This window comes from Anopheles marshallii, chromosome X (genome assembly GCF_943734725.1).
Source record: "Anopheles marshallii chromosome X, idAnoMarsDA_429_01, whole genome shotgun sequence".
In the NCBI taxonomy this organism is placed as follows: domain Eukaryota; kingdom Metazoa; phylum Arthropoda; class Insecta; order Diptera; family Culicidae; genus Anopheles; species Anopheles marshallii.
Window position 1 is genome coordinate 1,682,484 of NC_071325.1, and position 24,364 is coordinate 1,706,847.

At 45.3% G+C, this 24,364-nt stretch overlaps 2 protein-coding genes across 2 annotated transcripts; one reads left to right on the top strand and one right to left on the bottom strand.

Moving 5' to 3' along the window:
- Positions 1 to 5,942: 5,942 nt before the first annotated feature.
- LOC128712698 (gamma-aminobutyric acid receptor subunit beta-like) lies at positions 5,943 to 8,314 on the bottom strand. The gene is made up of 8 exons (XM_053807588.1): positions 8,253 to 8,314; positions 7,856 to 7,959; positions 7,710 to 7,777; positions 7,260 to 7,626; positions 7,078 to 7,193; positions 6,497 to 6,884; positions 6,187 to 6,402; positions 5,943 to 6,115 (listed from the first exon to the last, which is right to left on the bottom strand). Exons 1-8 carry the CDS (start codon positions 8,312 to 8,314, stop codon positions 5,943 to 5,945), a joined length of 1,494 nt encoding a protein of 497 aa, XP_053663563.1.
- A 7,292-nt stretch (positions 8,315 to 15,606) lies between these two features.
- Positions 15,607 to 19,890, top strand: LOC128713482 (gamma-aminobutyric acid receptor subunit alpha-6). The gene is made up of 7 exons (XM_053808345.1): positions 15,607 to 15,659; positions 17,198 to 17,347; positions 17,430 to 18,148; positions 18,222 to 18,289; positions 18,505 to 19,257; positions 19,334 to 19,670; positions 19,736 to 19,890. Exons 1-7 carry the CDS (start codon positions 15,607 to 15,609, stop codon positions 19,888 to 19,890), a joined length of 2,235 nt encoding a protein of 744 aa, XP_053664320.1.
- Positions 19,891 to 24,364: the final 4,474 nt, after the last annotated feature.

Consider the following 24,364-nt stretch of genomic DNA (forward strand, 5'->3'; position numbering starts at 1 on the left):
TACACTAAGGTATCGTTTACTTGGACGCGTCACACGTTGTCCAGAACTTATACACCCATTCGCACGCACACACACACGTCAATACATAAAAAAAACTCTTCGATAGCTAACTGATCGAGAGCTAACTACGTTATTAGTAGCGATACATTTAGGTGAAGATGTGGACGATATTTCCAGTGCCAAGTGTAGCAGAGACAGAGTGTGCACAAAACGCTCGTGTTTCAAAATGGCATAACATGGTTTATTGTAATGGTACTGTGCATATGGCGTAGTGCAGAATGCTGTGAATTGTCCGTTCGTAGCAGTACGCACGAAGACACGTTTCTGTGTATGTTTAGAATCATTTTCTTATGTACATTTGTTTTATCTACAGGCGCTCAGTTAGCATGTTGAAACTATTGACTGATTATCGATGTATGTATCTAGTTTAAAGCGAATGGGCGAGGGATTGAAGAAAAAAAAACCAAAACACATACACCCACACACCTGGTGCGGTTAATTTAGGGCACTGAAAAGAGCCGCTGAGAAGCTTTACGATCTTTACGGTCATAGAAGGTGAAGGTCCTTGGATATACCTCGGGCAATTGGCTGGAGTTGGGCACATCGTTTATCATGTTTCTGTTGTCGAATGGTTATTCCCGTACTAAAACCTCGTGGGACCCCCAACCTATATTTGTACGTGAGTTTGTGGATCCACATTGGGTGCGATACGGGATGAATAGAGATTGATACATTTCTTGTAAATACTGCACAACATTACAACGACACACGTACACATTAAGCATCTGATTTTTTCTCCTTACGTTCATACTTACATACAAACACACATACACAAATATGTACACCTACACACAAGCGAATGATTTAGAACAACAACAGAGCTATCTGCAGATTGGCGTTAATGATAAAAAATTTCATAAAATAGCTCAATTAGCTAAAAAACGGATTTCATTCCGTTTAGATCTATTCAGTTCTTTGGTTTTAAGTTAATATGCAGCAATGTATTTCTGTTTGCGAAATATGAGCTTAACAGCATGACGGACAAGCGAGCACACTTATTATAGCTCCTGTTTATGTGAGCAAACCTGATGTAGCTCAATTTATAGCTAAAAGAGAAAGAGAAATACTGATCATATTGTGCCTTATTTATTGCATATATCTGCTATCAGTAGTTCATTTGAGCTACTTTGAGCTACTGTTTGCAGTTCATGCCGCATGACATCATTATTATTTCACTGAACCTGTTTGCTCGTATTACTGCGCTACACTGGTGTTTGCTTACGCTCGCGGGTCTCTAGTACTGGTAAACTCTGAGTAGCTCAGTTTAATTACGGCATGAGACGATCTGATAATTAGATATTTTGTTTCCAAACAACATAATATTACTTTGCTGGGAATGATGCGATGTTGGAAGCTCTGTATGCTGTTTGCCTGATGATTTGAACTACACTCACACACTTTCACACACACACACACACACACACCCAAACATTACTCAAGAGGATTACAAGAAGTGAGCGAAGAAGCGCCCGAGCGCACTGAGCTACTTTCTACTTAAAGTACTTCAAATGCGGTGGGTAATATCTACCTACATTCTACAAGATGGTATTTAACGTGTTTTTTTTTTTTCCTTAAATGTCAACAGTAAACATAAGAAGAGGGAAGCCACTTAGCACAACTGTCTAAACCGTTGCTGCGGAAAACCATGCTACAGTGCCTCAATCAAGGGGCTCTAAATTGAGGTTCATAATGAGCAAGTTTTCCACATCTCCACGGTTTACGATGGGTGACGGCGTTGAGTGGCATGCCGGTTGATTTTGTATTTTTTTTTTTACCATAGCTTTGTTTTCCCATCATAGATATACTGTTGGTTTTACGTGTACTTTGGCTCATGTTATTCAATTGAACTCATTACCGTAAGGTGCGTAAATGAAAGGTTGGGGCGATGGCACGGCTGCATGTGTGACAGCTGCCATCTGTGTTAGTACTTGAATGAAGTGTGGCAAGATGCTGATGAAACCAACCACTAAGTGAACAAAACTCAAAAAACGCATTTTTCATGCATTTTTTGAATCCGATCGCATTATCAGAATGCGCGTTTTAGTGCAAACGTAGAGACGTACGGATATCTGGGCATGTTATAAATTTAAGAGAAGAAAACAGTAACCATATTTGGGATGATGCGGACAGGTGAATTTGTAACGATGGCCAAACAGATATATCGCAACGATTGAAATGAGTAGGTAATTCACCAAAGAGGCTCTAAACGGGATGTACCCTATCTCGCTTCCATTGATGCTGATATATTACAGGTATGGAATGCAGGAAGGTAACGTTAATGTTAAGCGTATTGCATTTATTTTTCTGATTTACTTTTTTAAAGTTAATATATGAATATCATCGGGAAGGTTACAAATCGGCCGTCCCAGTTTATATATGTAAAAAAAAAAACACGAAACCCAACAAAAGGAAAACTAATGCGGGGGGAAAAACAACCATCGGGCAAATGGTAGGAAGCGAACAGGTCTCTCCAGGATGAAATTTGCGCCAGGCTCTACAAATTTTATTACCGCAGAGATGTTCGCGACGGATAAAGACAACTGAGATTTAGTATAAGAGATTGGGTGGGGGAAACCATAACAAACAAAACTATAGCGTAGAGCGTTCCAAATGCTAACGTAATTGAATTATGATTGTAAAACGGATGTGAATAATTTATTACTACCTTATATAGTGATATAGGGGATACAAGATTTGGCAGGGTTATTAACTGGCTTGTGAAAAAACAGGGGAGAAATAGAAAAAAGAGAGAGAGCGAGATAGAGCCCTTGCGCTTAATCACAATCTCTTGTTTGATGCTCATTTTAAAACATCATTTCTAGATATATAGGAGGTCCAGTTAAAGTGGACAGTAAGGACAAACCCGAAAAAAGCATCTACGCAATGCATTTAGCGTGAAAACATATGATTTTGCTATTACACATATGAGAAGAGAGAGAAAAAAAGGAAAGAGAGAGAAAGAGCAAGATAAAGGGAAAAAGAAACCAAAAACATGCAGCACGACAGGACAAACATATATACTTGATAGATTTCGCTACGATACATGCAAAGCGTGTTGTGCGTAAAAACAGAACGCTGGAACAAGAATTGATAGAATGCAAATTCCGATTGACGAGTAGCGAAAACCCGAGAACCTAGCAGAAACAGTTACAAAGCTAAACAACAAAATCACATTTACATGCGAGTGAAAGAGAGTCGAAGAATGAATTAACGATCGAATGAGCTGCAAAAGCTGCACCTAACGTAAGTTTGAATATAATGAGAATTATTAACTTTGATAACCTCGAAGAGGGCATAGCAAAGATCCGTAGCAAAACCATACAAAAAAACAATGGGCAAGAAAAAGGCAAGAAGACAGCAGGTCGCCAAAATCGAAGCAGCAAACGAAACAAAACGAAACACAAAAAAGGGAGTGAATTGGGCATTAGAAAAACAAATGTGGAGGTCAGTGAGTCTAACTCGCAAAGATTCAGATGATATTTATATTTTTAAAGAAAACCAACCAAAAAAAAGTGAATAGTACTGCATTTATTAGGAACAAAAAAGAAAACTCGTTTAAAACTACAAAGAAGAGAAATGGCAAGCAAAACAAAACAAAAAAGAAGAACCGTGAAGGAAAGGCAAACGATGAAAAACAGAGAAAATGCAGTGAAAGAGAATGTATGGAAAATGCTAAGACAAAAGGAGGGCAAAAATTCTTAAATCAATGTATATTAGGAATTTACAAACACAAACCACACAAAACAACTCAAAGCAAACAAACACACAAACACTTACACAAACATAAAAACAAAACGAACACAAGGAAATATGTTAAGGAATCATGACACACCAATAAGCTCAACTAAAAGCAACCGAAGTAACGGGAGAGAAGTGAAACAAAACTACCATCATATGAAGCAAATGAACAAGATAACAACAAACAACAATAACCTTCTGCGAAACAAAAACAAATTGTGAATGTGCAAACGAAAACAAAAAAGATAACAACAAACAGGCGAGAGAAGGTATTATATTACAGAGAGAGAATGAAAGAGAAAGATAGCGAGAGAAAGATAGAGAGAGAAAGAAAGAGATAAGTGGATATTGGAGATGACATTGTACATCAACAAAGAAAATCGATTACCTAGCATGGTAATTTTTTGTAACAGCCAGTGGCCACATACACATTTATAACACATATACTTACTAAACATTTCATCCTTTAGGTTCATGCGATTTAGTTTAGTGAATGATTCGGTGGCTAAGTTTATCGTTTAGCAGTTTATTTTAGAGCGGTAGAGCCGAGTGTTAAAAGCGCTCCTCATGAACGCCTTTCAGAGAAGTGTCAAATAGTTGGAACGATTGTTTGAAACGTCAACTGCCAAATGCGCACGTTAGTATACGTGTTTGCTTGTGTTGGTAGAATTTTGAAAATGGACGTTACGGTTGAGTGACATCGAACGAACCGCAAAATGGCTCTGATTAAGATCACGTACTAAATCGTTTTTTTATGGTTCGCTTGTGATAAGTTAAATAAGCTCTGCGTTAAATTAGGTTACTAATTACTAAGTTAAATTTCTTAGTGCACTGTAACAGCATAGTGTTGTTTACTAATCGGGGATTGTTATTGTTATCTTTTTTCACAGATTAAGCGTTTTCTAAAAAACACTCATTCTCACATATACACATCCATAACAAACACAGGAACAAAATATCTTAATGATTATACAGACATTCCAAAACACATACTAACTATCAGACCACAGCTATTACTTAGCTAATTGACTGGGAGAGAAAGGAACAGACAAATGGGATATTCTATCGCAGGGTATAATCTAGGTCAGATGCTGATAATTTCTCACACACTCAAAACATACACCGACACTTGCATCTATTCACACAAACATATTACAGCCATTGGATGGATGATGGTCGGTGCTGTGCACACCAACGGAGCGTATGTTTTGATCGGGTCGTATCGCGGACAAAGTCCTGGTGCGACTCGGCTGTATGTCGTATGCGTGTACGGTAGGCAAGGGAGAGCAGTGATACGGTAGGCAGGAAGGAACGGGGAATTGCGGTGACGTATGAACAAACCACTAAGAAAAACTGAATAACATTGTAATGATAAAGAGAAAAGAAAAATTAAATATTAATAAATGTATTTTAAATGTTAACTTACCGCTGTACCAACCTGTTCCTATCACCGAAAAAGTATGCAATTTACTAGCGTTGAGTTATGTCCTCCAACGTCAATAAGTTTTCGCATCATTACATGTCCTCCAATGTCAATCAACTTAAAAGTGAACCAAATAGAGGAAACTCAGACGAACAAGATATTTTGATTTTTTTTTAATGTAGTATTCTTTACTTTTGTGTGTTTCTGAGGTTTTTGGAAAAATAATATGACTGCATCTTTGATTATCTTTGATTATTTTTTTCTTTACAAATTCGTGAAGCCTTAATTTTTGCCTAAACAGTTTTGTTTTTCTTCGTTTGTTGGTTTCATGTCGTACAATGATTTCATCTACATCGCCCCTTACTACCAGTGAAATTGTTCAACAACAGGATTTTAGTTGTTGTTCATTGCTTTTTGCACTCAGCACTTCAAATAGTTTGTTTTGAGCGGTCGATCAAATAGATGCAGTGGGAAGAGAAATGGGTTGGGGCCGAAACAAGACTGGGAACACATCTGTTGGCTGCTGTATCTGCTCCTGCACAGCACAACAACCTGCTTTCATCCTCCACTCTCGTTATCTCTCTCCGGATAATTTGAGTTCATCCTGCTTCGGGCGTAAGTTTGGGGGACATTTCTGGACCATGCGGGAGATGTGTTTCTACAGAGCGTGATCTACTACGGCTGCTAGTAAATGCCTGCTGCGCTCTTAGTTGACTGTGGGTCACTCGAGCACGTAGAATATCCAGTAGCCGGCGTTAAAGGCAGCGAAGCTCACGGGAAAGATGACCCGCGAGTACTTATCGATCACGTTAACATCCTTAATCTTCGGTATGGACGCTTTAATGACGGAGGCGCCTCGCTTGATCGCATGCAGCATCTTTGGCCTTCCCTGACCTGCAGAACGAACAGCATAGTTTGAATTGAGAAGGTATGGCGGTAACCCGCACCAGCAAATTGTACGTTACCTCTAGAGCTGCGATAGCGGAGACCACTACGGGTGCTCGACCCATACGATCTAGCGATGCGGAAGCTTGGTGGAAACTTGGTCGAATCGACACTATCGGTCGTGGTGATCGTGTTCGAGTAGTGCCGATTACGGAGCGATGCGATTGGGCTCATGCGAATGTCTTGCAGCTCGATAATATCGTCTGCGGAGCAGGTTGAGGTCTTTTCTGTCTTTCCTGCGTTACCACAAAAGAACCCGCCCCCAAAGACAACGACCGTTAGCAGCAGGTTAAAACATCGTCAACGAACAGATACTTCTGAGCAACTTACCGAACACCTTCCGCTCGGCTTCCTTGTTCTTTTTGCACTTCTTCTTGGCTCGGGCACCCCAGTACGTGTAGTTGACGGCAGCGTACTCTAGTAGCGCGGCGAACACGAACACGAAGCACATCACCAGATAGATGTCGATCGCCTTCACATAGGAGATGCGCGGCAGCGAGCTACGCACACCCGTGCTGATGGTCGTCATTGTCAGCACGGTGGTGATGCCGAGTGCAACGCGGGCGGAAGTGGCCTCGTGATTGATCCAGAAGGACACCCAGGACAGCATCACGATCAGTATGCTTGGCAGATACGTCTGGAATACGAAGTAGCCGATGTTGCGCTGCAATTTGAACGACAGTGACAACCGTTGGTAGACGCCGGTGGCTAACTTTTCCTGAAGGTTGAAAGGTTAAAACCATTATTTTATCATGTGTATTGCATAACCTACGGCGCTTTGCAACACGTGTGCGCCTAAAAGTATGCAGTTTATCTTCGTAATTTTCAAACGAAGCTACTGGCTACTTAATTTGCAGTGGCGATTGCATACTTTCAGGCGAGATATCAACATCAACTTTGTTGCTACCTACCTTCCGATCGTTCGTCTCGTAACCGATAATAGTGAACTGTGGTAGCTCTGCTTCCTCCACACCTCGGATAGGCGTGGACCGCCAGTACATCACCACATCCGAAACGGTATAGCCATCTGGCGGAAGGAAGAGGAAACGTTATACCACACCACACCAAGCTTGATAACTCGCACCAGCCTTACAGCTTTCAATTTCCACCGTGCAGTTCTGCGAATCTAGCGGATAGTAGTGCAGGTCCATCATGCAAGCGAGCGTGGTGGTGAAGCGCATCCCGTACGTCACCGCACCGTCACCGGCCAACCGGACGAGCTTGTTGCGCTCGGTCACATCGTGCAGGAAGCTGTTCTTATCGTTGGCGAAGAACGTGTCCGGTACCCATATCTTTTCGGCGAAGTCACCCGAAAGCGTAATCACATCGTTCGCACCGTCGTCCTCTATCATGATTTCTCCCGTTTGATCCTTCTGATTGTCTCCCCAGAGGGCGAACGCGTTAAACGCGAGTCGCTCATCCTTCCAGTATTGGTTTAGGTACATAGTGATAGTGTAATCCTGTCGGTGAGGTGGTATGGCACGGTAAGAATAGCTCTAAATGCAGTAGATGTATGAGGCTGGCCTATACACCCTACACTCACCATATTCACTTCCGAGATGGCATCAAAGCTCGCTATCGTAAGGTCCATGCCCACGTGTAATGGTTCTCCTGTTGGATGTTTAATGTGTGTTATTATTGCTGTTTATTTTCTATTTTTGCAACTTAGCGGTTCCCAGGTGTACACACCTCCAAAATTTGGTCTTAGTCGAATGTCATAGCCCTCCAGTATACGTGATATTGTCTGTGTTACATTCTCCAGACGGCCTGCCGCCATCGACTTCTGATGTACGCTGTAAAAGAGACATAATATGGACTTTCGTCTACAATACACAACTTTACAGCTCAGTCCAGATAAAGAGCGATAAATGATCCAGATGTTGAAAATCAAGAATTATTTGTTGCACTAATTGCATACATTAAGGGGTTTATTGAGATTCGCCACTATCCAATGATAATTGTGTAGCAAAGCCTAAAGGTATGCAATTTGGATGGCCAATTTACACATTTGTATCATGCAGCAAACGTTTCGGAGTGTCGAGAGCTAATTACAACATGCTTGTCGGTTTTGGTAGCCTTTACTCACCTTCGCAATGCATTAATATTTTGTACTGAGTTTAAAAAGCAGAAAATCAGAATTTGCCACATGTTTGATAGTTGGTTGACGGTGCCTAACGCTTCCCGTATGCTGCTAACTCGGCTCGGCTAAGCGCGTGATAATAGCGGCAGGTTGGGTTACGCTGGTAGTGCTGTCAAATTCCAAGCAGTTAGGCTTTCGTGCGTGCGAACAAACCGTTCGTATCGTTGTGTATCGTTAAAACCGCTTACCACTAAATTTATTATACCTTGCACACTTCCACATACACAACAAACACGCACCTGTATCGGGGTAGCAAATGAGACGATAATTAATAAGCGTAAAGCAGCGCGAGTACGATTTTAGGATGGATGGATTAATTTGCTGCCCGTTTTGCCTACTGTTGGGCGCTGTAATTGGGAGGAGGCATTCAACTTGTTTTTGTTCACGCAATCTTATTGCTAACGGTGAATAGTAACCTTCTCTACTGGCGCGTGTTTGGCTCGCACTGGTGGGCGATCGTGCTAGAGCTCTGCAAGCGGCAGCATCTTCGTCATCTACTCCCCTACCAGTACAGGCAAATACGGGCCGGACAGGATACGTTGATGCGGTGGACTGTGAAACAAGACACGGACATATGATGCTGGTACGATTAGTTCCTGAAGGTACGATCGCTGAGGAACTAACGAACAAAACTTACACTTCAGTGCATTGCTTGTTAGCAGCAGGTCTACGAGCACAATCAGCAGCTTGGTGTGGTGTCGTCTGAAGTAATTGCTTCAGATGTTCCGATGCTGTAAAGAAAAAATGTGTGAAGGAGCTAGAAAAGCTATAATTAGATGGCTTCTTGTTAATTTTAAAAATCACTTCGCCTGAAGGTATGCTATGCTCCTTGCAAAGGTGTCCAATAAAAGAAAAAAATCGCTCCGTTATCTTTCACTGCATACTTTCAGGAGTTGTAGATGAAAAACATTTGTATCCCAGTAAAACAAGCAGTAAACCAGTGAAATTATCAGTTTGTACGTTAGCTACGCGGCTTTTAAAAACTTCCCATCAACAGGCTAGACATATTCTGCAATAAAGCAGTTCAATATATCTAGCAGTTAATATTCCGTAACGCAAGTCATCACATACAGAATAATGATTGATAGCTCGCTAGAAGGTGGTTTTGAGCACGTTACTAACTTGCAGCACCGTTCATTATCGTGACCTCTAACGAAACCTTCCCGCTGCTGTATCTCGAGGCTCGAGAATTACTTCCAATACTTTGAACCTCATCCTAACCTACCCCCCCTACCCCCACCCCTTAAAAGACTCCTTTTTTAATATGCGAGATTGATTCGAGGCAACGACAAAAAAGAACCATCAGCGGACGTGACTTTCACACAAAGGAACCGAACACACACGGGCACAGAGCGCGCTCGTACACTTCGCAAGGTGGACCTTCAAAGTAAGGACGACCTATCGTGCGCTGGTTGGGATTATTTTATTTATCAAAAATCCGATGAGCGCTCCATTTGCGAATCATTCAGTCTGCCATAACGCTTATAACTTGGCACTCGATGTTAGCACAGCCGCAGCGAAAAAGCAATGGCAAACATAGCACTTCGGATTGGAGCGCGAACCACATATGGGTGTGTGTGTGTGTGCGAGTGCTGTAATGAATTGGTTGTTAGGGTTGATTGATGCATTACATAATTGAATCACAGTAAAGGATTATGTAAACATGGTCGCCCAATTAACGCTGATGGGCGCTAAAACCTAAGGTGAAGTTGGAGACGCTGGGTCTTGACGATTCTATCACTCCACCCGCCGCCCTGGTGCGTGGTTAATCGGAGGCGTGAATGTGTGAAGATTACCGAGGGAACTTCTAGCAACTTAAATTCACATCGTCACATTCGCACACACACACACGCGCCCGTACAGGCACACAAACGTGCGCGCGCGTCAACATAAACACCCATCACCCATCGGGACAAAGGCGTCCTTCTAGTGCTATTGCTGAAATGCAGAAGGTCCACGTACGTGTGGTCTGTTCAACGAAACTGATACACAACACTGATTGGCTGACGAGCAGTCCATTTGGGTTTGGCCCCTCGAATCAGTTTTCTATCCCGCCAGTTGTCGGGCGCCCAAAACCCGCCGACTTGAAGATGGCAAACGAAGTCGCCCATCCGTTACGGGGAACATGGGGCGTCCGGTTTGCTGATACAGAAACGGTCGGGATAAGCACCTGGCAGGAACACGGTACGCTGTCGTGGGTTGTCGCCTTAGCTGGAGGACACTCTGGCAGGAAGGTTACCACTAATGAACACTGGGGCACAACAGAGCAGAGCACATTTTCCGTGCGCGATCAGCATCCGCCGTGCGACTGCACATCACTCGTGTGATAACGCAAAACAGTATCTGAGTTCTAGTTTTGGCTACCCTTACACACCGCTGATGAATGGGAGGAAGTTGAGATTACAGCAACCAACGAACCAGACAACAACAACAACAACGGCAACAGCAAACACTCAACAAGAGACATAGTATACGAAGCGGCCATGTACTGCTCAGCAGTTTGATGCGAACACGTCCCGAGATGTCTGAGCGGGAGAAGAATAAAAAGGTTCCATTTCCTTCGACGTTGCTCCCGGTGGACCAGCTGGAAGGAGGTCGTATCCGTTCTATTCTCCTGTCATTCTTCCCTCCATTCTCTACCCCTTTTGTCCCTCTCCTTTCTTTCTTGCACTAGGGGGTTCACTTTGCTTGCGGTGGCCAGAGCGAGAGCGGCAGCTACGGCGCTACAGAGAAATCTCATCCGCGAGCAGCATGTTTGCCCTGAGAGCACAACTTTCGAGAAGATGACTTTTAGATGACAGGATACAGTGCCGGGAACCTTAGCGGTGGCGCTGGCGACCATCTCGTAACACCGGTATGCTGGCTGTGGCCGCTGCCGATACGAAACGCAGCATATGCTCGTACCGTTCTCGCATGCGCCACAATTTATGCGAGAGCGAACCCCCCCGTTCCGATTCCGCCCAACCTGACAGGCGGAAACTGTTTCGGGCCTGGACGGGTTTTAGCACGTTTTTTTGTATGTTTTATGGTGTTGTTGCTATTGCCAATGTGCCTAAGGCGGGGGATGTGCTTGCCTGCAAGGAGGATAATAATTTGCTTAAGGTGTGCAAGCCTTCCTGCTACTCAAAAAAGCATGATCTTGTAAACACTCCGGTCCGTTTTATATAAAACAGAACTTTTTTTACACCAAACATCGAATAATAATAATTTTACAAACCGTAACTGTACATCAAAGCGTGTAAAATACTTAAAAGTCAATAATTACCAACCAATTGCCTACATTTAGGCGCACTCGTAAATACATTCTTTTTATCCAGCCCGGTCGAAACAGCGTTGTTTGAACGGTTTAAACGGTTGTGTACTTTCATCCGTTAGTTTGCACCACCCTCCCCTTCCCCCACCCCCTTTAGCACGCACCGTCAATCGTACCGTCATCTTCATCGATTGATGGAGCAGCACAGTATTTGCTGAGCCTCGTCACGACTGTCGGCACGTTTTATTGCTTTCCTTTGTTTTGCAATGTTTTTGCACCCCCTATTTGGTGTGTGTTCTTTCTATAGCGAGATTTGTACACGACCAGAGAGGGAGAGAAAGAAAGAGAGCTGTGCTTAGTCATTGCTTATTGTTTCGGGATTGTCTCTCGTTATTTTAAAATTAATTATTCATCGGTTTTCCACTTTCTTCGTGTTTTATGGCATTTTTGTATGTGTCCAGATGGCCCTGCCCGGATGGTTCATTCGACATGGGCGTGAAATATTGTTTGACATTGACAGGTATCGCTGCTGATGTTGGAGATGTTAGTAGCTTTAGTGGTTTTTGCAACAGACAGTGAGCTCTGGCCCTCACTCGATTCGTTCTTCGAAAATAAAAAAATACCCCAAGCGCACCAATCAGGCTTTTAATGAAGTAACGAAATCTGCCCGACTTTACGACCATTTTACCATTTAACTGACCCGATTTCATTTCCCCATCCCCGTGTACCGTGTCGGTCTCTCGTGCGATTATGCCGCTATGCCGCTATGCATATCTTCAACGCTTCCAGTGCTTCCCTTTGATCTATGCACACGGACACAGCCCCCCCACATGCCGTGGTGGTTGCAAAGATACGGACAACAAAACGTCTTTCACCCGCCAACAAAGGTGCACGCTGCCTAATGTTACACCGCCACCATGCCCGGTACCCCACACGCATGCTTGCGTGCCGTGGCATTTCTGCTCAGCGAAAGAATCTTTCAGCCCGGCAAAGAATGCAACCTATGCCGCTGCTTTACGTTGCAATTATCCAAACTCTCTGGCAAACACACGTTTAAACGCAAAGGTAGCGGGGACGGGAAGGATGGCAGCCGGAATCTTCTACGGTTTCGCCATGTATACATTTAGGCGTTAAGTTGTTGAACTGGGACACACAAACCGTTAACCGGGTTTTGTAACCACAATGAGCCAAGCCGTGGTGGATATTGTAGCTGGGTGCGAGATGTGTGTAACGGATACGAGCTAGATGTTGCCAGCAACAGACGATGCTGCAGTGTGACCACCAAGCACAATGGTCAATCGCAAACACGATCACATTGTCCGCAACGTGGCGTTAGAAGATTCAGGATATAGGTTGCGCGTTCTGAATACATCGCCACTTTAATCGTCTAATGGATCTACCAACACCCGTGCGATGGTGGATATATGGCACACCTTCCAGGTTTGTGACAAACAACAAAAACACCAACCCATTTCGTTGTTCAGCATCTCAGTGCGTTCTCAGATTATGATTGTACAGCATAAAGGGACGCTGTTTGCCGTTCGGCTGCAATTCGGATCTAAAATTGATCTATTTGCTCGAAATTTACTAGTTAAAACATCCACTGCGTTATTGCTAATTGCATACTTTTGGGCGAGATTTTTTGCCCGTGAGCCCAGAATCGAATCCCAAAGAACATAATGCATAAATGGTTTGCCGAATTTAAAAATTAAAGAAAATACATAGCACTGTTGCTTATACAGCAAACAATCACATTGTTGTTTCTTCTCGAAATCGGCATATTGATTTATGTTCGGTGTGTGACACCCCTTTAAGTATGCAACACAGTATTAAACGTTAGAAATCTTAACCGCTTGAGGTGTTTGAAATTGAAGTAAAAAAAAAATATTGTTGCCTACATTTAGGCGGGATTAACGCAAAGACACAACTCACAACACAAAGTCTGCCCCTCTATTCGCAAAATAATGTACCCTGTGTATATTTAACTCTAATACACACATTGCCAATCAAATTAAACATTAACAAATTGCAATAATTCTGCAATATTAAACACTCGCCTGAAGGTATGCAAAATCATGCACTAAAAGGTGTTAACAACAGTTTATCTCTTGCAACACCGTTGTGCGCTGTTACATACAGTTCAACAGTCACAGTAAATCGGTATAAATGCGCGAATGGGGACAATCGGTGTGATTTAATCGTCCAAATGCATGAACTAATGAGATGTTTTGTATCCCTAGTGCATTGTTGGCATACAATCGTGCAGCCCGTACGATGAATGCCTTAAGTCAAGCGTGTATCGTCCGAATCAATTCCTCTATCCTATCCTGTTTCACGCTCCGGTACGATCACTAATGAACATACCCCGGGTATGGACCCGCCAGTCACCTGTCCAGCTCACCCCTCGCTAGCGATACGCACCGTTCATGCGACGAATTTGCATCCATTTGATTGCAACGATGCATAATGCGCTTGGCCCAATTTTTTCTTTCTTTTCCACCCCGTTTTTGATAAACCCCCTTAAGGGTTGTAAGCGTTCTGCCGTACCGGGAAATATGGGTGGTGTGTACATTTTTCGCTGACTAAATTTTTGAATTCCAATCATCTCGGGTTGGCCGATGTATACCATTTGACATTACTTCATTTCTCCATTCAGAATCACACACACACACGCTCATGGGATGCAAATTTGAAATCATTTCCAAAAATATCGCTTGTTCTGTTACATTTTAGAGCTTTGTGACGGAAAAATGATTTAATGTAGTGTTGTGTTTGTGTAGGTAAGTGTGTGCGTGTGTGTGTGTGTGTGAGTGGAAAATGGGAAAGGAGTCTCTTATAGTGTACTCGTTCAAAACGGTTCGTAAACGTTATTATGTTTCGTTTCACCATTATGCATCGCAAAGCGGAATGCCTTCCCTGTGTGTATGTGTGCATGGTTGTGTGGTACGTCTTTTCCTTTTCTGTTCCTGGCGTGGTGTTTCCTGGTTCCGTGGTGCTGCGAACTGGCAGTGACGGCGAAGGAATGGTGTAAGCTATGCCACTGACGAAGGAAAGTCGAAGGCAAGACTAAGGACTAAGGAGCAACGTATCTTCCGCTACTCCCACTAGAAAATTTCAAGCTAGCAGGACGAAAAACACCGATAAAGGGGTTGCACGGTGGCGGTGTAGCCTGGACCACGCGCAAGCAATGTAACTGCTGCGAAATTGCAAGCGAAAACGGTAGCATAAAACATAAAGCTCGCCCCTTATCCTGTGCGGGGGGGGGGGGGGGGTTGTGGGGAAGGCAACAACAAAAAAATGGCCGCGTGTGTGAAAGAGTCGGCGTGCTGCCATCGGTTTCATGACGGCCATTGAAGCAAACTCTGCTGACAAGGGAAATAGATCACAAACCAACCCATCAGCAGCCTGAAGAAATTCCTTTCCCCCTCCACCCAAATAAGACGAAACCACACACACACACACGCGCCTAGAAAGAGACGGGCGACCTAAGAGCGAGTGAGCGAGATGGAGGCCGGTCCCCAAACGGTACGCCACGGTGCTGAGCAGGCGGTACCACAGTTTGAAATTGGTCCGCCGAGAACGCACGTGTTCTGCCAGCTGTGGTCCCCGGGTCGTAAAAGGTCGGATTTGCATGAATCCGCACACAGCTTCCGGAGGTCCTGGGACGCACTGTTGGTGATCGGTGCGTGCCGTTGTCTATAATTTAACCAGTGCTGCCGCAACACCGGAAAGATCTGCCTGGGACGTGATCTGTGCAACTCGTCTGGGGGCACTCATTTCTTCCAAAAAGGTTAGTGAGATCGGGCGTAACTTGAGATATTCATTCTTGGCAGTGAGGTTCAAAGTAACTCCGGCGATCGAAAGCCACCTTCCATCAATCAACTTCCAAAGCGTGACATTGCAGTACGTCATCTTCGTGGTCACCAAACCATGCTACATTTCGGTTTCAAAACGTCGCACAAGTGTTGTTTGCAGTGGGTTGAACATCCTTTCCACCTTGCCCAAGGTAACATAGAGTATAGAATTTCCACTTGTACCGATTCCAGCATGGCGCACACGACTCGTCTACTACCCGCGGTCATCCCACTGCTGCTGTTCGCGTAAGTACGCAACGATTATCATTTCGATTGGTAATTGATGATGTGTTTGTGTGTTTGGGTTCCATTAGCACCGTCGCTAACACTATTGCCCACCTGCCCAGTAAACAGTCAACTTCCCGCTGTCAAGCACTGCGGGAGATAATTGTCAAAAACGCTAAGTACTTTGGGTAATTGCATAGTTTACAGGCGCTTAGGCGCCAGGCAAAACGCTCGAACCCTGCCATCATCAAGCATTTATATTTTAATTGTCCCCATTGACTCGGCCACACAAACCACTGCCTGTCCACCGTGAAAGGGGGTACTGGAGGAAGGGTAGAAGGGGGGAGGGCTAAGGGTTAAATTTGGTTCCGCAATTGAAGCACGGTGCTGCACCATCTCGCCGAAACCATCATGTAATTGACGTACTCACATCCGTCACTATGGTTGCCCGTCCATACCTTGACAGGAGACCGTAAGGACACTTGCCACACTGCCCAATAGCATAGGCTTCATATCGATTTTAAGTTAGTTTTTTTTATTTTTTGCTCTTACCCTTTTTCTCCATGCATCTTAACACCCACACATACATAAGCTTTTGTGCTTTCTCTATTTAATTCCCTCCAGCATCTCGTTTATTCTTCCTCGCTTGATTTTTTTTTCCTTTCCTATTGGGCACTTGCATTTTGCCTTGTGCCCTTTCTGCCCATTATTTAGCCTTGCATCCGTCCATTAGCATTTCCTCCCCCCTCTAAATGCCTCACTAAACCTAAACCCACCCCTTCGAGAGGAACAGTGGGGTGGTTTGTCCACTTTAATGCCGCTTCCATTTTTTTGTTGTTGTTGTTTTCGTCCCTTGTAGCAAACGCGTGATGAAGTGTGAGTGAGACGCTCAAGCATTCTCGGCTTTAACGGTTTAACTGGTCTAATTACATTTAAGTGGTTCGGTCGAGTGGTGCAGTTGAGACGGCAATTAGTAGTTTGCACCCAAAAGCGAAACGCGCGCCGGGAATGCACACGATGCCAACTCCCCGAATCCTCGACCCACACCCCAGTCCTGTAACTGGTAGCTTGCCCTGGGGTGACCCTCCGGGATGGGAAGTGAAAGAAAAGGACCACCAGTATCCGGAGTGGCACATCTCTGGGTAGGGCAACGTTAAGGCTGGTACTGGTGTGGGGAACCATCTCGGCAAACGGAAGCCTTTCGGTACTTGCCGCGTCTGTGGATAGGATAGGACGTGTCCTTCAAGTAAGTGGGGTTGCGTAAGAAATTTAAGCCTGTCTACGTTCGAGCGGTACATGAGCATTCAGACATCAGAAGTTATCAGGATGTTCCAGTTTAGGAAAGGGATCTGAAATTGAGGTCGCATGGAAACATGATTCATTACCAGTAGACAGGATAGTGCTATCGCTGAAGATCATGCTGGTCCTCATAATCAATTCCACAAGATATCGATTTTCCTGGGAATATTTCCTAGACTACGTGTAAATAGTATTATTTTGACAGCTGTCATGTTGTTCTCCAATTTAAGCTTTAATGTAAAATTCAATATCCTGAATAGATTGGCCTGTTTCTCATTGGAAGCCATGGCGAGCGTGTTAAATCCGCTTGGTACGCTGGAAAAGCGGATATTGGGCTCCACCAACTCGTCCATCAACGGGGAGGGAAGTCTTTACGGCAAAAAGTACAAGTTCTTCTACATCGTACCAAGGTATAATGATGCTATACGAGTGAAACTATTTTACCATTTCCGAATCCTTTTCATCTCCACTCCATTCTCTCCATTATAACAGCCTGGAACTGTTAAAGTACACTCCAGCCACTGGACACAACAATACTCGTCTGAAACCAACCGGTGCCGTACCGATCACTCACCGCAACACATCTCAGGGCGATGTACTACTGCTAGCACCCTCCTTTGTAGCACTCGGTGACGGAACATCTGCAAGGCGGCTCACCGACCCCGACCAGCGTAGACTTTCCGTGGAGCTACACAAGCTACGCCATTTTGCGACGATTGCAGGTGTGCAACCGAACGCTGCTAGCGCACAGCGACCGAAAACTCGCCCCGTCGATCTCGGTACGTTCGCTACCCAGCACCACATGCAAGAGGAGCAACGTACGCCATACACGTACCGTCCATTATCACCGGACACATACCAAAGCTACAAGCCCAACCGATACTACATCTACACGGACCCTGTGCGACTGCGTGGAGACACCGGTGAGCGTCACGCACACCGACTCGATCCAGTGTCAGTAGGCGATAGTGACAAAAGTCAACAATCGAATGAAGATTCCTCCGATGAGGTTGGCCGTCCGGTTGACTCGCTCGTCTATCATCGACAGGCGCGATCATTCAATGGATCGGACGAAGTTCCGGAACGGGAGAAGAACGATCGCTTCAAGCGCCGTAGTGCGGTCGATGATATGTTGAGCAAGAACATTACCATAATATTGGAGAATCTTCTAAAGCGATACGAAAACTCACAAATTCCAACGCACGGACAGGGTAGGTTTGAGGGGAAGATTAAGAAGGATTGCTGTGGAGACCGTTTTGACGTGTGCCGATTATTTCTCGACAGGTGTACCAACTTTGGTGGAGACAAACATTCTCATACGAAGCATGGGACCTGTTTCAGAGCTCGATATGGTAAGCAGTATTGTAGGACATAAGTGTATTACTTACCTCCGTAGCCTTTCACTGTGTTTTGTGGAGGAGTTTAAACGCCTGAAACTATGCAATATGCGCGTTTTATCCAAGACAAAACCCAGCGGCAAACCAGGGCCGTGAGCAGCAATACACTTGTGTTGGAGATGGTTATCTTTGCTGTAAATTTATTGTAACGTTGCTGCGTTGTGCTACAGGACTACTCGATGGACTGTTACTTCAGGCAGTACTGGCGAGACAAACGGCTTAGCTTCCGCGGTCCAATTAAAAGCCTCTCGCTCAGTATTAAAATGCTGGAACGCATCTGGCGCCCAGACACATATTTCTACAACGGCAAGCATTCGCACGTCCACACGATCACGGTGCCGAACAAGCTGTTGCGGCTCAGCCAGGATGGTGAGATACTCTACTCGATGCGGCTCACAATTAAAGCCTCCTGTCTGATGGAGCTACGCAGCTTCCCGATGGATCGCCAGTCTTGCCCGCTAGTGTTGGGGAGTTATGCCTACTCCCGGCAGCAGCTGGTGTACCAGTGGAAGGATGAGGACTCGGTCAACTTCGTACCGGGTATGACGCTCAGCCAGTTTGATCTGATGAGCTTCGGACAGAAGAACTATACGTTCATTAGGCGCGAAGGTGAATTCTCCGTCCTGCACGTGTCGTTCAATTTGCAGCGCCACACGGGCTACTTCCTCATACAGGTGTACGTGCCGTGCATTCTGATCGTTGTGCTGTCCTGGGTGTCCTTCTGGATTCATCGCGAAGCGACGAGCGATCGTGTCGGACTGGGAATAACGACAGTGCTGACGCTCTCCACCATCAGTCTTGACTCGCGGACCGATTTGCCGAAGGTACGGTACGCAACCGCGCTCGATTGGTTTCTCCTCATGAGCTTCTTCTACTGCATAGCGACACTGCTCGAGTTTGCCGGTGTGCACTACTTCACCAAGGTACTGGAAAACTCCCTGCTCCTGCGTGTACCGCTCTAAAGTTGAAGTTGTTTTACGTTCGTCCGTCCCTGTTTAGGTCGGTAGTGGGGAGATACCGCTGGATGAGGAAGAATGGGAAGACATGGAGGGTGTGGAAGAGATACGCGACTTACCATCGCTGCAGCAACATCTCAGTACGGCCGTCGCAATCGAATCGCCCCGACTGATTGCGGCCCGCCGTCGTAGTTCGCTGATCTGTCCAATCTACAACGATCCAACGCACATGTTCAAGCCGACCTCCTCACATCTCTCGACGATGGAACGCACCACGCAAACGGAACCACCGAAGGAACCGACATGGAAGCAGGTTTGGTTATGCTTCCTGGGTGATGATCAGTTCCGGCGCCGTCGTCAGCGGGAAGCATCCGCCCGAGGTAGCTGGTAGGTTAGCGGGCCGTTTTGCAATTATTAACCACCACGCACGCTTTGTATCCTTTAGGTGGAGGTAACCGGCACGTCAACAGCGTATCGCTCATCGATCAAGCAGCTCGTATCCTCTTCCCTATGTCGTTCACCTTCTTTAACATTCTCTACTGGCTAGTGTACTACACCTACCAAGCTGATTTTACCTGGACTCCGTTGAAGGAGGTTTAAACGCCCAATGAGCTTTCCTTTGCTAGAAATATCAAACAATATTCCAACGCGACAAACAACCGGTTCCGATGCCATTCTAAAGGAACCCTCCCAACAACCACGAGTAAAACTGCTAACGCGGGTAAGTTCAACATTCTCCGCATGACAGCATACTTTCGAGACGCAAAATATTTCGAGACGCACAACACAAATTAGACGGCAGATGTTTCACAAAGGCTACGGCGGAAGCATGGTCGTCTCTAGAGTGCAATGTTAAGCGAATTCCTTTGCCAAAACAGCAGGTTTACTAGCGATTTGTGTGTTTTCATGTTTTGTAATGTACTTGCTTTCTTTTCCTTGTAAGACAGAGAGGATTTTAAAGATGATAATAAAAGAACAGCTTCGAAAGCAGGGACGACACGGTTCAATCGGCACCAGATAACATTCATCACAACCCCAAAAGTGTAACAATCCCTCCGAAGGCCTTCCTGTAGTTTATGTTTCGTATTTGCGCCTAAAGGTATGCAAAACCGCACTAATGTTCTAATTATCATTCTTGTTCGGTAGCGCATGTATTGCATACATTTGGGCGCTCTGCGAACAAAGCAGACGTTTAGCAGTGCAGAGTACACTTATCATCGAATAGTCGTTAGCTGACGGGTTAGTAGAGCAAGACATGCCTAGTATGAAGCATCCGTCTCACATCATGTCACCAATCAAAACAGGTTTCCATTCTATTCAAACAGAGAAGAAAAAAAAAAGGTTTCACCAGCAATCATAAATGTCCCCAAATGGCACCGAATCCGCACGTACGTAATTTGGCAAACATAGTGAGACAAGTTGTGTTCACAGCTGATCGTAGACAAGCGACAAACACATGTAAAACGGTTTGCAGAAGAATTGCTAATAAAATGGCGCGTGTTTCAGTAGATCTAGTTAGTGACTGTTGCATTGTCTTTTTTTTTCACTATGACTTAAAGGTTATTTAGTGAGACTACTCTAGATGTTCTTCCCAGTGTCGTGCATTGCTGTCGTCAGTACCTCGTATTAGGTAACTAAATATTGTACAACGCTTTGCACCTGCCCAAACAAAAGCTCGAACCAGCAGCAACAAGTAGTTGCTGGTCGATATTTCTCCCTACCGTGCTGTAAATCTCGCGTTTCCCCCCATTTTGTCCGGAGTGAATGAAGGCAATGAGGCACGGGAAAAAAACATTTATTTGAGCAGCCTTTTTGTTTTTGGAAGCAATGAACGACAAGTTTGTTATTTTTGTTTTCTTCTTTTACCACTGCTTCTCTGTCTGGCCTTCCCTTTCACTCACGGATCGGTTCACGCCCTCACTCTCTCTCTCTCTCTCTCTCTCTGCGCCGTGCTGTGGCTGTACGGGAAGCTCTCATTCTAGCGCTTTAGTTTCGCCGGTTCTGGTTCTGTAGCATCTTCCGCAAACCGGAGCAACTGCCGAGCGCCGAACCCACCAGTGTTCCGGAACGGGTGACGGTGTTTGCGCGCGAAAGTTCACGTGCGGTTCTGCTTGCCGTTGCCAGGCCGCGGCTAGTATGTGTGCACTTTAATCTCACATTTATCGCACAACAAATCGGCGTGTGGCAGGAGTGACATACGTACCGTGACCGGCACCGGTAGAGATCGCCCTGATGGGTCGCCAACGGTCCGACGCATCTGGCTGGTAAAGTGTTCATCTGCATTCTGAATCAAATCGCGCATTACGCACGGGACACCTGAAAAATTAGCCACCAAAAACCACAGCTTCTCCGACCCGTTTAGTACGACAGCCTTTTTTTTTTTTTGAATCCACTATCCGCATGACACCGTTCTACCGCAGTATAGAGTGTTTGCCAATCGATTGCCACAACCTTGACTCAGTTCGCAGGTGGTGAAATGTTTCATGCCGCAACTTAGCGGTCGATGAGTTTTAAAAACACACACAATCTCACCACCATAAAACTGAAATACGACGAAGACAGGTACTTGTTGGGGGGTGGGGGGAGAAGGATTCATAAAAAAAGAAAGAAAAGGAAGCGACACCGGAAAACGTGAAGCGGCACATGTGTAATCGTGCATGGTATCGTTTATTTGACACATTCAACAGTAAGGTGCACCACGTGTACCAGTGCATACCCCCCCCCCCCCCCCCCCTCTCCCCATGGCACATGTGCGCCTGAAAGTATGCATTAAAGTTTTTGTAATTTGCTTTTGGTCCGCTACAAGCTACAAAAACGGGAACGTTAAATGCAGTGATTGCATACGTTCAGGCGCTAGCGCTCAGAAGCGTAAATCTGCGAAATGACGTTATGAAGAATGCGCGCAGAGCACTGCAAAGCGATGGATAAACAGCATAACGCTGCAAAAGTGTGCTTCATTTCGCAACAGTTTCTGGCGAATAAAACAAACATGGTATCATCATTTCTTCCCGGCACAATTGGGTACAATATTGACACGGCTATAACCTGCCCTATCGTTCCATCTTTCATAATTAAGGTGTCCGGATGAGATTGTTTTTATCTCGTAACTGCAGGAATGATAGAGTGTTTACCGCGACCGATTAACTCCAATAACGGATATTGCTCCCGAAAAGGTTTGTGCGTAGTAGCATTAATTTTTGGACTTTGTGGTCCAAGCCCTCTTCCACCGAACGCTAAAAGTATGTAAACAATGTCTCTATAATGCGATCTTATTCTGATTGGCAGTACTGTTGGGAAAAGTTACTATTGGACTTCTCATTTCTAGCTCTAAATAGTCTGTGAATAGTTGCTGACAGCTGGACGTTACTGCCAGTTAATGCTTGACAGGCTGTATGCCAAACACGCCGCAAATGAAGATCACTCTGTTTACGTTTATGCTCCATTTCCCAACCCTCTTTTGGAGTTCCATTTTTGGAGTTTCCCTCTAACAAGCTATTCGCATCGCATTATACTCATCACTCCGTGAATGTTTACAACTTCGCTTCAATTCTCCTAACATACACAAACGCACGTTCTGATATTTAAATTCTACGTTCCTGTATATCGATCCGCCGTCAAGCATTTGCTTGACTTCGCTCCGATCGTAAAACAAATCAATCTGCATGTAACGATTACAGCTCCGTTTCTTCACCTGTCAAACCAAATTCACGTTCCCAACAGCGTCAATTTTGGCTGTAGTAATAATTTTCGCTCGGAGCTTCGTTTATTATTTTGCTAAAAAAAAAAAGGTAAAGGAAAGCGAATGAATTTCGGCACAAAATCCAAACAATGTTTCCAATCGAGCGTCACGCAAGGAACCGTGTTCCTTTCCTTTCAGCAACACGCGTGGAACTTATCTTTCGTGCCTCGCCGATTCGCCGATTTTATCGGTTGGAACAGGGAGGGAAATACCGTGTTTGTTGATTATTGGTGCCACTGCAGGTGAGGTATTTCGGAGGCTTTGGTTTTGCATGGAATTGACCTAGAGGTTTAAGTTATCGCTAGCCACCGTCGCGAACGGGTCGCAGTCTTGGAGAGTGTAATAGACAAACATCGATCGAATACTTGTACCGTCCGGATGATTCCAACTTCTAGCAACAGTACACCCACAGTGTGAGACGGTACGAGTCTCTGACAGTGTCTTCCACCGTTCGTCTACGAGATCCCTGCAGGAGAGTTCGCTTAGGCTACAGCCGCCATAGTGACAGCGAATGCGCAAACGCCTGCGCAACACCGACGCCAAGACGCAGCCAAAAACGATCGCCCGTCAGTGGACACCTTCGCCTGGCGCATACTGTCACCGCTACGCCCAGTCGTTCGGAAGCAGTTCGTACCGTCAGCAACATTAGCGCGTGCGAGTGTGTGTATTCGTGCGTACAATCGACGCACCTCACGAAGAGTTCTGACTATCAGTCGCAATACTGCGTACACCAGGCCGTGTGACTGCCGACATGCCTACGGGTGGTGGCCAGTGCCGGTTCAGAGTGCTTCGTACAAACGGCCGTCAATGAATGACAATCGAACCACGCACGGTTACACTGTGCAAATGTGACGAAGCGTAAGTATATGCATCCCTCGTGGTGCGTCTAATCGGTGCCGTAACGCGGGATGGCAGATAAGATAAGCCTGCCGTGCGCGTCGGATATTCCCCTGTGTGCGTTGTCGAGGTGAACCAGATAAACCGGGATTGCATCAACCATCTGCCCCGGCGCGTTACCGGGCCCTTCGGCTGGCTGTTGTTGCGGTGCAAAACCTCCTCCATCAATCAGACGTTTGGCCATCGATCAATACACGAGTGCGAAGTTGAAGATCTGCTGGAATTCCGCTGGCTTCTAGTGGCGTCTCCAGCGCCAGTTTCAAGGGGAATTTCCTAGTCAAAGTTGTCTGACTACGGCAGAAGCTATGTGCAGTGTCCATGTGCAGACGACCAGTAAAACATGCGTCAACAAGATGTCTCTAGACGGATATCAATGGTAAAGCGAATGTCAGCAATAACATCTTGTTTATCCTCGCACATGAGATGTACACAAGTCGC